The sequence below is a fragment of the Saccopteryx bilineata genome, chromosome 3, assembly GCF_036850765.1.
Source record: "Saccopteryx bilineata isolate mSacBil1 chromosome 3, mSacBil1_pri_phased_curated, whole genome shotgun sequence".
NCBI classification, from domain to species: Eukaryota; Metazoa; Chordata; class Mammalia; order Chiroptera; family Emballonuridae; genus Saccopteryx; species Saccopteryx bilineata.
The window spans coordinates 102,946,576-102,960,500 of record NC_089492.1 but is presented as its reverse complement, the minus strand read 5'-3'; the positions used below and the strand labels follow the sequence as shown (position 1 = coordinate 102,960,500).

At 50.1% G+C, this 13,925-nt stretch overlaps 1 protein-coding gene across 2 annotated transcripts in view; it reads right to left on the bottom strand.

The window, feature by feature from the left end:
• Positions 1 to 13,497, bottom strand: part of RHOQ (ras homolog family member Q) — a 41,937-nt gene extending 28,440 nt beyond the window's left edge. The window contains exons 1-3 of one of the 2 annotated variants that reach the window (XM_066267049.1): positions 12,880 to 12,961; positions 12,242 to 12,300; positions 11,872 to 12,097 (exon numbers count right to left, since the gene is read on the bottom strand). In XM_066267049.1, the coding sequence (XP_066123146.1) occupies positions 11,872 to 11,997 (126 nt within the window). In that variant the 5' untranslated portion in view covers positions 11,998 to 12,097; positions 12,242 to 12,300; positions 12,880 to 12,961. Of the gene's footprint in view, positions 1 to 11,871; positions 12,098 to 12,241; positions 12,301 to 12,879 lie in introns of both variants that reach the window. The other variant, XM_066267051.1, reaches the window with a different exon arrangement.
• Positions 13,498 to 13,925: the final 428 nt, after the last annotated feature.

Genomic DNA, 13,925 nt, shown 5'->3' with positions numbered 1-13,925 from the left:
GCAGAGAATACTCCCACACACATTGAAACTGAGTCTCAGAACACTAAAAGAACCTCTAAATTGTTGTGCCTGTTTTTACTCCCAACAATGGTGCCCAGAGCATTCACTTCCCTGACTCCTGGCTAACATTGTTGTCCCATCTTATCCAATGTGATAGGTAAAAAATATATTTTTTATTTGCATATCTTTGCATAGCAAGTGTTCACTGGTTATTTGCTTTCCTTTTTTTTGGTGAATTATTGGTTTATGTCTTGTATCCATTTCTCCACCAAGACCACATGGTAAATTAATCCTTTGACACGCTCATTTATATCTAGATCTCTTATGAATCAACACGGATCAGACTTGCAGACCAAAACACTGGTGAATGCCTCAATAAAGTCCGTTTCTGAATCCAGATAGCCCCGCGGAGACCCTGCCTGTCTGTGAGGCTCTGGGCAAGCAGCCAGGCAGCAGAACACCTTCACAACTCTCCTCACACTTGACCATTTTCACCTTCTCACAGCACATCCCATTGTCTACTTGCATTCTGATCATCTGTGTATATATATATCTTCCCCTCCCACCAGACTCTAAATTCCTACAGGGGAAGAACCCTATGTGATGAATCTTCACATTCCTCACTCTACTCGCCTGTGTTTAACAGCTACTCGTGTATTTGACAAATAAAGATATAAGGATGGAGACAGAGATGGGGGAGGCTATGAACAGAACACTGGAAGGGGAGAGGGGAGACCACCCCCACCCCTACCTGAGGCTGGGTGAAAACGGCACCAGACATGCATGACCAGCAGTACCTCACCCTCTGCCTCACAACCTCAAAAATGGTTCCCAGAGCCCAGGGCAAAATGCCCATGTAATGAAGACAGAAAAAAAGAGAATAAAAAGGAAAAACAAGGATTATTCAGCCATAAAAAGAAATGAAGTATGATACATTCTACAACACAGTGAACCGTGAAAACATTATGCTAAGTGAACGAAGCCAGACATAAAAGGTCACTTATCGCATGATTCCATTTATATGAAATGTCCAGAATAGGCAAACCCAAGGGGCAACAAGTAGATTAGTGGTTGCTAGGCGCTGGGGGGAAGGGAGAATAGGGAGTGACTGCTAATAGGGTACAGGGGGTGATGAAACTGTTCCGGAATTAAATAGTGCTGATGGTAGTGTAACTTTGTAAGTATATAAAGTCTACTGAATGTGAGCTGCATCTCATTTTTAAAGAAAGAAATTGGAATAAACTTATATATTCCAGGCATCCCCAAACTACGGCCCACGGGCCGCATGCGGCCCCCTGAGGTCATTTATCTGGCCCCCATCGCACTTCCGGAAGGGGCACCTGTTTCATTGGTGGTCAGTGAGAGGAGCACTGTATGTGGCGGCCCTCCAACGGTCTGAGGGACAGTGAACTGGCCCCCTGTGTAAAAAGTTTGGGGACCCCTGCAAGCAGTCTGATCCACCAGGAATTCTGAGTAATCACTTTCTTCATCACACCAGCCTGCCTAGATGTGCCTGTTTCTATACGCTGGCAGGTCAGGAAGTGGGTGTCAGGGACCCCCCAGGGCAGCATGTGGCTTGTGGCTTCCCTCCTGTCCAGACAGAGCTGATCAGGTCAGCCCATTCTCTTCACCTTCTTTCCGTTGCTCACAACAGAGGGCCACAGGATACCCTGAAGGGATAGCTCACATCAAACATCCAGGGTTCCTAAAGGCCCAGACTTGCTGGAGAACAATACACACTCCAGCCAATATTATGCCCATATAGATCCGGCAGCCTTTCTACTAATAGACTCCATGAGTTAAGAAATGTGTTTTACTGTGCTTAAACTAGCAATGCATTAAAATGACCACCTATACCCTGATTTTTAAAGGCCTTCAGTAATGTCCAGACAGATCAGAATTCCCTTCAAAGTGAGCTGATAAGAAAGCCAGCATGGAGGTGACATCAAGTCATGGGAAAGGTTCTTTCCATTAATGTTTCTGACAGATTCCCCTAAATCCAAAACATACCTGGTTTCTTTTGCCCCTCCATCCCCTGTAAACCCTGTGCTAAGTGCTATCTGCCACATTACCATCTGGGTGCTGAGTAAAGATTTACACGTGAATCATACCAAATGCTAGACTATAGCCAACAGATACTTTGCTCAGATGAAACTGAAAGAAGGGTTCAGCCTCCAGAAGGCAGGAGTCCCTGAGGAGGAGGGCACGGATGTCTCAGCCTCGAAAGGACCTTCTCACTTTCTGCAACTGAAGACCAGAAGCTACCTCCTGCCAGTCTAAGCCCAGCCCCACCCCACCAAGGCCAAGGAGCCCGGGAGAAACTCCTTAAGGCAGTAAATGTGAGCTCCAAACCGGCCTGCTGGGGAGGACAGCCCTGAGAAAATTAAGCTGGGGTAAATGGAATTTTAATTGAACTGGACAATCTGAATTAAATGTTCTTTCTCAGCAGTGGCTCTCAGAGGGAGCATGTTCTGAGCCAACCCATTTGTAATCCCAACTATTATGCCATTTGAAAGAGCTGGCTTTTCTACACTGGACGAGTTTGGGAAAGAGAGAGAAAAAGTGAGACAGACAGACAGACAGACAGAAGGACAGAAAAGGAAAGAAAGAAGATGGAAGGAAGAAAGAATTTTAAGGTGTGTGTGTGTGTGTGTGTGTGCGCGCGCGCGCACGCATGTGCATGTCTGTCTGGTGTGTGTGTCTGTGTAGAAATGGAGTAGGAGGACACTCACACAGAAAGCCTGGGTTAGCCTCAGAAGGAATTACTGCCAAGATGGGTGTCTCAGTAACGGTCCTTCCTCCAACATTTCCTGGTGATCTGCCTGGGGAGTTTTAACACAAAAAGACTTCATCGTTCATCTGTTGCTTTGGAACTAATTTAGCACAAACCACAATGGCATCTTCCTCAGGGGCAGGCCTGTCGCCACCCCGAGTGCTGACCTCCGCCATGGTGAACAGGCATGGCCCGGGCCCCAATCTGTCTGGCCGCTTAATGCACAGAAGAGAAAATGGCTCATCAAAAAATGCCCATGGAGCCTGCTGTGTGCACAGCCCTCGGCCAGACAGGACACCAATGGAGCCAAGGGAGGCTTAGAAAGTTCTGCTTCTGTTTTTCCCTGAGAGTGCCTTGGCTCCACCTCCATGAGGAGAGCCAGGAAGACAGCAGCAGTGCTTGCCTCAATTCACTGCAACAAATCCGGGGAAGTCACGACCACGTGAAAAAATCTAGAAAGGAGGTGCGTTTGGTGGTGCAGGGGTTAACAGTGACAAAATTATGCACTCCAGGGTCAGTGAGGGTGCCTGGGAAAGGGGGAGTATTTGTGTTGGAGGAGGGGGGAGGGACAGTGGCTCACTAAGAGGAGGTAGTAAGTACACAAATATCCCTTAACTCCCTCTGTGGCTCTGCATTGCCACCTGCACCGGAATCACCGGGAGGGCTCATTGTAAGAGACTTTCCAAAGTTTCCCATTCAGGTCTGGGGTTGAGACTAAGAATTTGGATTTGTAACAAGTTCACTGGATACATGTTGGTTTGACGTGCACACATGAGAACCAGTAACTGGAACCCTTCTTAAACATATTGAGCATTTAAGAATCCAATCTGAGCAACTTTCTTCATCAAAAATTGACCTGGAGAACCCCTTGGTCAGCTTAGCTCTAGGAACCGTTAATTACCTTGGAAGGACAGAACCTGACCCCCTCTGTGTCCCCAGTGAACAGGTACCTGCTCCCCTTTCGTGACTCACTGTTGGCTCCTTTAGTGAACTGTGAGCTCCTGGGGACAGGGCCTGTGTCTGGCCTGTCTTGTAAGCCTGGCCACTGGCACAGGTTTCAGCTCACATTTGGTGCTTGGGGAATGTTTGCTGACTGACTGCATGAATGTTTTCATCTAGTCCTGACAGCCAGCCCAGGCAGGATGCAGTTCACGCAGAGGTGGTGCTAATAGGAAGAGCCCAGGAAGGCAAACAAAATGAGTAGCAGGTGACAGAAAAAGTTTTGGGTATATGCAGTGCATATTCAAATGGAAGAGAGACAAAACAGATTTGAAATGGCTGTTTTCACCTACAGAAACTCTCAGAGAAAAGAAAGGCTTGGGGCAGCTGCTTGGCACAGAAAAGACACCTGTCATTTGCAGGCCAAAGCTGCCTCGCTCTGCAGCACCCAAACAGCAAGCTAACGTCAAGTCAAGGCCAGCAGGCAGAGCAGAGGTGAGAGCCCTGGAGCAGGGAGGGAGCCCTGCTGCCCGGGCCTGAGGAGAGACAGCTACTGTCAACGTGGCAGAGCCCCCTTCCCCCGAGCCCCCTTCCTCCTTCCAGGGGAAAGGCCACACCTGCACACGGATGGCCTGGGCTTCTCCCATAGCCCCACCAGCAATGCGGCCACCCGGGCATGTCCTGTATAAGCAAGAGTAGAGGTTAATGAAAAAACTAACAAAAGACCCTTCCCTTCCCAGGTAGGGGGCAGTTTTTTTGAAGCCATTTTAGCAGCAGCCCCTACCGTCCCATTTTTAACCCGAGCCCAGGAAGGGCTGGTTCACTATTCCTACCAGTCACTTGAAACAAAACAGCAACAATAAAGGCCCCTTCCGCCACTTTTTGTTCCTTCTATTAAAATCAGCAAGGAACACAGCACCAAATTAATATCTCCTAATTACTAAATTGTCAGTTACTGGATGGGAAACTCCCTAATTTAGTTATAAACCCTATTCTATATGTTGATACTGATAGCAGAGATCCGAGGTTCATAAAAAGACACATTTGGGACACCTCATGCCTATACCTCCAACCAGAATGTGAGCCCCCGTGACCCTCTGCCTGCATGACCTCGTTTACTGCAATGTTTCCCAAGTTTTTACTTCAGGATACAGAGAAAAGAATACCGGTTGAGCACACAGCAGGTGGGAGGGAGGGGCCATGGGTTACGTGACTGAGGTTGGATTGCTCACAATGGAAAGGACAGTCTGATCCAGGGCTGTCTGTCCCAGGCCCCAGTCAGCTAGCTGCCTTGAGCCTGAGAAAATCCATTATATGGAAGCTGAGAAGCTCTGATTTGATCCAATGAATCTACAAGGAGGTACTATTATAATCCCCATTACACAGATTAGAAAACTGAAGTTTTGAGAGGTCAAGCTCCTTGCTGGGAAGTAGGCTCTGGCAGTCCACTGTGGGGCCCACAGAGGTAACCAGGATACTCTTACCACCTCCCCGCTCTTCCTGAATGCCTAGATCTTCCAAAAAGCTCACCCCTGCCACTATTCCTAGTTGGGACTGAACAGTGCTCAGTTTCACATAGTGAGGTTTTCCAGTTGCACAGATGGACCTTTCTGTGATCTGATCCCCACCCACTTCTCCCACAGAAGGTCGAACCAAGAGCAGGTGCTGAATCAACACCATCTGAACTGCTGCAAAGCCCCCAAGCTGGACTGCACCATCATTCTCAGTAACCACAGGCTGAGCACCAGGCCATATGGGGGAACCGCACCTCCTCTCTAAGCTTCACAGTAATCCTGCACCGTAGACATTATCTCCAGTTTACAGGAAGCGGAGAGGGGCTCACAGAGGTGAGCTGGCTGGCTGATGGTCTGTCTCACAGCTACAAAGAGGAGGAGCTGGGATTCAAAGTTGGTCTGGAGAATCTAAAACCCACACTTGCACTGCCAAGCTGCCTCCTTCTCAGGAAACCTGCGGGTGAGGTCTCAGGCAAGACACGAAGACCTGAGAGCCAGGCCTTGTGGCCTGCTGCATACCTCCATTCCATCACTTCTTTTAACCTTGGAGACTTCTACTGGATTGACAAAGCTTTTTCCCAAGAAAAGGGTTACGCCTGAAGCTATTCTCTAACAGCTCTAACCTTAGTCTTTGGTTCACTTTTTAGCAAAAAATGACTTGACAGCCAAATGAGAACTCAATCTAAGAAATAGTTGATGTATGCCTTCCACGCACCAGGCTCTGGGCTAAATGCTGAAAATGTGGTGGAGAAAAACTCAAGACACAGTGGTCTGTCCTCGTGCAGCTAAAAAGAGCCAGAACTGGCGCGGGAGGTGCTGGCAGGCAGTGGACCTAGATCTCTCCTGGGGGAGCTCTGATGACCCAGGCATGACCATCCTGCTGCCCCATGCTGCCTCCCTGGCTGTGTGTCCCTTTGCTTCTTCATGCAAAGCAGCTGTCTGTCTGAAACTAAAAGAGGAAGAACAAGCTGCTGAGGTCAAGGAGAGCTGCTCCCTGGACCTAGCATGCCAAATTAGGGCAAAGCCAAGTCCCTCTGAGCGAAATGAAATTCAATGGAAGCACAGAAATTTTAGTTTTTAAAAAAGATGTGTGGCCTAACCAGTGGTGGCGCAGTGGACAGAACACGAACCTGGGATGCTGAGGCTTCAGGTTCGAAACCCCGAGGTCGCCAACTTGAGTGCAGGCTCACCAACTTGAGCACGGGGTCACCAGTTTGGGCGTGGAATCATTGACATGACCCCATGGTCGCTGGCTTGAGCCCAAAGGTCACTGGTTTGGACCCAAAGGTCACTGGCTCAGCTTGAGCCCCTGGTCAAGGCACATACTAGAAGCAATCAGTGAACAACTGAAGTGATGCAACTACGAGCTGATGCTTCTCATCTCTCTCTCTTGCTTTCTCTCTCAAAAAAATAAAAAAGACATGTGGTCCTTGGTTTTGTTTGTAATTGCTTCTCTTGCCTCCTCCTTGCAGTATTGCTATTCTATATCTGAGGCCTCTTGACAGGACCTGCTGCTGCCAATACATGTGTCGTTGCCAGAAACTGATACCCCTCTGGAGAGCCGCTTTATTTTGTTTCGTTTTAATACCCTTAGGTCTCTCTCCTGAAACCCAAAATTCCACAACAAAACCACAAAAACCCAGCTCTTCACTGGGCCTCTGACCCATGAGCTTTAAAGCCACGCTTCCTACCTTTTTCATACCCTGCAGACACAGATAATGAATGGCAACACAGGCTCAGCTTTCTTGGGGCTGCAAACTACCCCACCCCCAGCAGCACACCTGTAACACCCTGATACACCTGCTGTCACCAGACCTCAAGAGAATCACGACAGAAGTGGAGAAGCCAGATGGATCAGAGGGTCAGGAAGGGGTAAGGCACAAAGAGAAACCTATCAGAACTGATGGGGGCTGTCCTCACCCCGAGGTCCCTGCCTGCCTGTCTGACCTGGCACTTCCCAAACTCACATTGGAGTCCTAAGAGAAGGAACACAGGTCACTCAGTCATGGCTAACGTTCTGGAGCCAACTAAGGCCATCCACCTTCCCAACACAGAGCGGGGAGCCAGCATTCCATATGATGTGGTGCAGGCTGGAGATATAAATAGCTTCTGAAAAGGTTAGTGAAATGCACAGATGACAAATCTACAGTAGGTTACTAAGGGAAACCAGGATGTTTAGCGCCAGCATCTCACCTGTTGCAGCTGCCGTCTGGAAGGAACTCTGCGGCTCCTCCTAAACTCTGCTCCCTGCGCCCCCCTCACGGATGTAAAGTAGGGCTTCAGGGACTTGGGGCCTGAGTGATGTGAGCAGGCACTTACTCAGCCCTAGCGATGTTCCCTGCAGGTCCCCTTCAAAGAAAACTTTTTTTCCTAATCACATCTTTGTTTGTCATAAGCCCACTCACTCTCAATTTCCCCATCTGGGAAAAGTCTACCTGGGAAGGTATTGTAAGGAGTGCTGCCTGAAGGTGGGAGGAGCTCGCCCAGCCCTCCTCCTTCCCCCTCCCCATTATACAGGGCCCTTGGGTGCTGCCCCACGAAATATAGAAGGCGGGGCATGGTGGGGAATTCTGAGGCTGCCTTCAGAGGCTGCCTCCCCTGGAGATTCCCCTATGGAGGGGAAGTGCTTCCCTCGGTGCCCAGAGGGCTTGCAGGGCAGCCACAGCTGCTGGGCAATGTCAAGTGAGAAAGAGATCTTGCTTGTCACTAAAAAAGCAACCCCAAAGAACACCTGAGTTAAGGGTATTTATAGCTCTCATGTATGCGTCCTTGAACTTGAGTGTGTTTAAGTTAACAGACACAGCAGCAGCACATCCAAAAGCACACATATGGACTTCCACACACTGTGGCTAAATCTGGAACTCTAGGGAACCCAAACTCACCCCCAACACTCCTTCCTGAGTGTGGGTATTCCGGGACCTGGGATAAACGGGGCGTCAGTCCTCTCTGTTCAGGGTATCAAGTTCTGCCTTCCTGCCAAGGATTAAGAGATCAGTCCAGAGCCAGCAGCTCCAGAGCAGCTTGGCAGGCAGCTCCCCACCACTCCTCTGCACAGAGAGCGAGAGCTCTTCCCACTTCCCATGTGCTTCCAAACAGTGCAGAGGCAGGAAGGAAAGTCTCGCCTCGCCAGGCCCTCCCTGAGCAACAGCGGGGCTGCTGCAGAGCCTACGCTGAAGTTCTGAAAGCTGTACAAGAAAGGAGAAGCTCCACAGAGGCCCAGGCCGGAAGCCAGACCCCTGCACAAGGCCCCAGTGAGGAGGAAGGCGCTGCCCTCAACTTCCACTCCAAAATGCTTGGCAGTTAAAATGTCAGCTGCTCCTGGACCACCCAGGGGCTTGGCCAGCCAAGGGGGCTTCCCTTTGGCAGTAATGCTAGTGAGTGGTGTTGGGGATGTGGAGGGATGTCCCCAGGCAGAGCATGTGAGGGAGACTAACACCGCCCAACACACTCACATTCATATTTCTTCCTCTTCCTCGCGCTCTCTCCCAACAGCAGCGGTACGAGAGAGGTCAAGAGGGGAAGCAGCCTGCTCTGGAAGGCAGCAGGTCACCTTCTAAAGTCATACCTCAGAAATACTGCAGCTTCTGATCCAGACCACTGCAACAGAGCAAGCTGTAATCTTTTTGCTAGTGGAGGCTCCTGCCTTCCATTTGTAAAAAACCCCCCAAAATATCTGTGAAGCGCAATAAAGCAAAACACAATGAAACGAGGTAGGCCTATACAGTCATCTCTTGAGCTCCCTAACATGCAAATTGGGCAAATGTTTGCCTATGGCTTTGAATTTAACTGGGGTCAGAGACCAAGAAGAATAAGCATGTAGACTAGAAGTGCCAACCAGAGGCAGGTACTGTTGTGCAAATACAGTGAGTGCCCATGTGCATGAGGGAACTTTCTGGAGAAAGGAACTGCTCTCCAGTGCTGCGAGCTTCCTCCTCATCCCATCTTGCCTCCCAAAGTAGAAACAGCTGAAACCTACACACCCCACTTGTTTTTCAAATTTTACATTGAGTTCTTAGTTTTTCTAAGAATTTCTTTTACATCACTGAGGATGCAGGCTGATTCAGAAAGGAAACTGTCATATGACACAACAGGGCGCTTGGAGCAGGGAGTACTCCACCATGTCCATGGGGCGTGGGGATTATGTATAAAGTGCACAGCCAGCTCCACATCGCTGCTGAGAACAGTACAGAATCTGGAATCCCTAGTGGAACTAAGATCAACTCCAGCATAATACACTGTTCTCGTCCACCTGTGATCCCTTCTGCCCACAAAACTGCTCAGGGTAGAGTACAATAATTTATTGTAACACGTTGTACATCTACTATGAGTAAAAGAAGGACAGTGTCTATGCTTTTACATAAATTAAACAATATAAGTTGGCTCAAATACACTTCGGTCTAGTCTAATTATCCACATTTTTTACTAGATCACAAAGAAAGAAAATAACTTAGAATCATATGACTAGTAGAGCATGGGAAAGATCTGAGCCCAAGCCTATTGGGTTACAAAGCCCACTGGTCACCCATCAGGCCTAAAAATTCTTGTGTGTGTGTGTGTGTGTTCTTGTGTGCATGTGTTTATCATTATTGTTATTGTAAGATTAATCAGATACCTATTCAGAGGCATGGGTCATAATGACCAAATACAACACAGAAATCGCCCACATAACATGCATGAACAAGCATCTGATCCAAATACTTTCACCAATGTTGTCATCAGCCATGGCAGATACTTATCTTAAATATACTCTTTTGACCTCCCAGGTATTTAGCACAATGCTAGGTATACAGTAGGCACTCACCATTTAATCTTACTGATCATTACTTTATTAAGATTGCTTATTAATAATAAACCTTTAAATGCTGAAAGATGAATTATCACTAACTTTGATCCAAAAACAAAAGTCTCAGACACTGGGAGAAATACCAAAGGGGTTTAATACATATCTTGGCCAACAGAAGAGGGGTCTCACCACTGGCCAAAAACAGTAGTATTTGAATCTCATTAAGAGGTTAATCTCACCTGGTATATATTTTAGAATCTCCATGGGAAACAGCAATTATGATGACATAAGGGAAGTCCTGGTTTTGTGAGTAGGCTCTAATTTTGGGTGACTCTTTGGATCTGGGTTCTCTACTCTGTAGAGGTGGCATATAGCCCCCACTCAGAAAATAGCTGTGAAGATTCCAAATACCATGTCTACAGACACACAAGCAATTCAATCAACCCAGGTGGTATCTCAGCACCTTCCATGGCTTCCTGTGTACATAACCACTTCTAAGTGGGGCAGAAACAGACCCATGTCCTAAACCCAGCACTATGTCACAGTAGCTGCGACCATCTGTCAGCAGCCCTGACTCTCCGAGCCCTTTTCCTCATCTGCAAAGATGGAGTACCTTCTATCTCATAAGGTTGTTTTGTGGAGAAAATACAAAATATTTGCATGTGGTTATCCCATGCCTCATCTACAGAAGAAACTCAGTAAATATTAGTTGGGTTTGAATGAGCATAGAACAGTTCTGATACATTGTCTTACTGAATACTACTCATGGATAAAAACTGGTCATGGTGACAGTAAAGGAGAAAAAAAAAAGAGGTAGTGACCAAAGTTAAAAATAGAGACCATATTTTAAAACCTGTCTTCTTTCAACCAGTAATTTCAACCTGTTGTTTAAAAGTTAACTGTTACTTAAAAGTTAGTTTCTATGCATTCTAATAGTGAGAAGGAATTACAACTATAATGCAAGCAACCAAAAGGGGCTAGAAGAACTCTTTGTACTAACTTGGGTCAGTTTGGAGAAAGGGGGCAGCCTCAGGCACCTCCCACTACAACAGCTTCTCAATCCTCAGGTGCTCCTCTAACTTAACAGTTTAGAAACCAGAGGCCACATCAAGGCACACTACACTCCTGATAAGACATTTTTTAGAATCTAACCTGGTACCACAATTCTGAAATCTAAAACAAGAAAAGCCATAAAGAACAGCTCCCCTTTATTGAGCACTTACCTAACATGTGCCAGAGACTCAGTGCTAAGTCCCTTTTACAAATAAGGAAGCTATTGCTGGACATCCCCCAAAGACACTCACTAAACCCCTCAGCTGCTCAAGGTGTCCTCAAGGACCCAAGTCTGTATGATCTAATCACAGGGCTGGATTTTGCAAAACTTCACACAATCATCTTAGCCCCAGAGCAAAAGTGGGTCTGAGAAGAGGGTGGAGCTGTAACAGAGGAAGAGAGAAGTGAACTTACTCCTTTAGTTCACTTCTAACTTGCAAATAATGGCCAGAGACTGCTGGGAGAAGTGTGCATTTTCTTTGTGCACAATAACCTCTCCCATAAAAAAAGCCAAAGTCACCTGGCCTTCCCAGAGAAAATAAATAAATAAAGCCCTACTTCCAAGATTCACACTGAACTCCTAACCCTTCCTGCCCCTCCCTACCTCGGGGGAGGGGCTGAATAGTTGTTTTTTTCTTTTCTTTTTTCCCTGTAGTCCCCTGGTAACAACACCAATTATGTTTTCAGGGACTCCAGTCCCAGAGTGCAGTGATGTTGTAATAAACATAACCAGTACCAAATGCCTTCCCATCATATTAGATGATGCCATTTTCCACCAATCAGGCTCCTCGGGCAGGCAGACCACTCACCAATGAGAGACCAGACAGAGGATGTGAGGGGGAGACCTGGTCATCTGCAACCAAAAATAAGGGCGCTTCCCGATTGGCCGCTGCCACTTTGCAACAGGAGTTGGGGACCCACACACCGGGCATCATACAGAAGGCACACACAGGCAAAAACTTTCACAGCCCAGAGCTTCACATGGTGTGGGCTGCTCTGGGTTGATGTTGAGTTTTTTTCCTTCTTATCTGCCGACTTGAAAAAAGAAAAGACTTGATCCAGAGCAGCCCCTCGCAGACACGCCCTCCCTCCTTAGACACCTCAGTTACCAAAGGCCCTTCGCAGGCACCCGGAATCTGGAAAGGGTAGGGGGTGTCGGCCAGGAGCTAAGACACTCACCTGTCCTGCCGTGTCATAGAGTCCCAGGAGGTACTGCTTGCCCCCTACGGTGACGCTTACTGCAGGGGCAGAAGTGGGGGCGGGGAGAAAAACTCACAATTACATAGACTCTGGGACAATTTCGCTCCCCCAACAGGACCTTCTTCTCCCAACCCAGCTGGATGCTTGAGGGCGCTCGCAGCGAGACGTCACCCCTTTGTGCTCAGCTCACTATTAACTGGCGTGAGGTCCGGGTGCGATGTGGCCCCAAGCTACAGCCTACTCCCCTCCCCCAGGTCCGGTAGCCGCGTCTCTCCCGCCGGGTGCCCCAAATGTAATCCCGGGGGCTTGGGGCAGAAGGGGAGGCGTTTGTGGGAAGGTCAAGGAGGTCGGCCCAAGACGCCAAAAGGGTTGGGAAGTGCGGGGAGCTGGCACTGGGCATGGGGGTGGGAGAGTGGGGGTAGGAAGAGGGGTCCAATCTGCCCGCAAAGGGAATGGCCAAAGGCAAGCCTGGGGGTGGGGCTGGCCGCCCAGCGGCTGGCGCGGCGGGGGAGGGGTGGGGAGCGCGCTCAGGGGAGGCAGAGAGGGGGCTCCTCCAAAGTTGCTCCAAAGTTCCCGGTCCGGGGCGCAGCCCCCTAGTCAGCAGTCCCGAGGCTTACCTGCGTAGTGGTCGAAGACGGTGGGCACGTACTCCTCCGGGAAGGCGTCGTTGGCATAGCTCATGAGTAGGCACGTCTTGCCCACCGCCCCGTCGCCGACCACCACACACTTGAGCATCAGCGCGCCGGGCCCGTTAGCCATGCTGCGGCCGGCCGGCCTCCGGGCATGGTCCCCCGGGAACCCCCGCCCCGGCACCGGGCTCAACCCCAGCCCGCCTGGGGGGTCCGCCGCCGCCGCCGCTCCGCGCAGCAGGGCCGTCCCTCCGGACCCATGCAGCGGCTCCCCCCACCCAAGGGGAGGGGGCGGCGGGCCGGGGGCGCTGCCGCCGCCTCGGTCACTGCCCGGATCCCCACCCGGGCCCCGTTCGCCGCGCCCGCCCGCTGCCCCCGCCGCTCGGTACCCGCGCGCTCGCCACGGCCCGGCCTCCCCGGGAGGATCCGCTGGATCATAAGACTGTCCGGCCCGGGGGGGAGACCGCAACTTTGGGGAGGGCAGAGATGGGAGGGGCCAGGCGGCTCTCCCCGCCCCGCGCGGGTCCGGGCCCACTCCCGGCTCGGCAGTGCAGGAGTGTAGACCAGGCGCCTCCTCCGAGTGCGGGTCGCCCGCCCGCGCACGCCGGCCGGCTCCTGCGACCCGCCGGCGGCCGCCACTCGGCGCTGCCGGCTCACCCTAGCTTGACTCCCTGTCAGGGCAGCAGAGAGGGGGCGAGGAGGAGGAGTCCAGGAGAAGGGAGGGGAGAAAGGTAAGGCTGGGGGAGGGGGCCGTGAGGGAACCGCTAGGGAGGAGCCGAGGGCTCCTCGCGAAAGTGCCCGAAGCGCCCGGAAGCGTCCAAAGGCCCCAATGCTAGGAGAAGACCAGGAGGCCTCTTGGGGGACTACGACGACTCCAATGATGACGCAATAGGCATGCAAAATTATACATACATTTTAAACTCCACCCGGAAGGCAGGATCCATCCCATCGGCCTCTAAGTGCACAACAGAACGAGAAATCAGGAAGAGAGAAAGACCAAGAGAGTTATAAAAAATTTTCTTTAAGGTTCATGG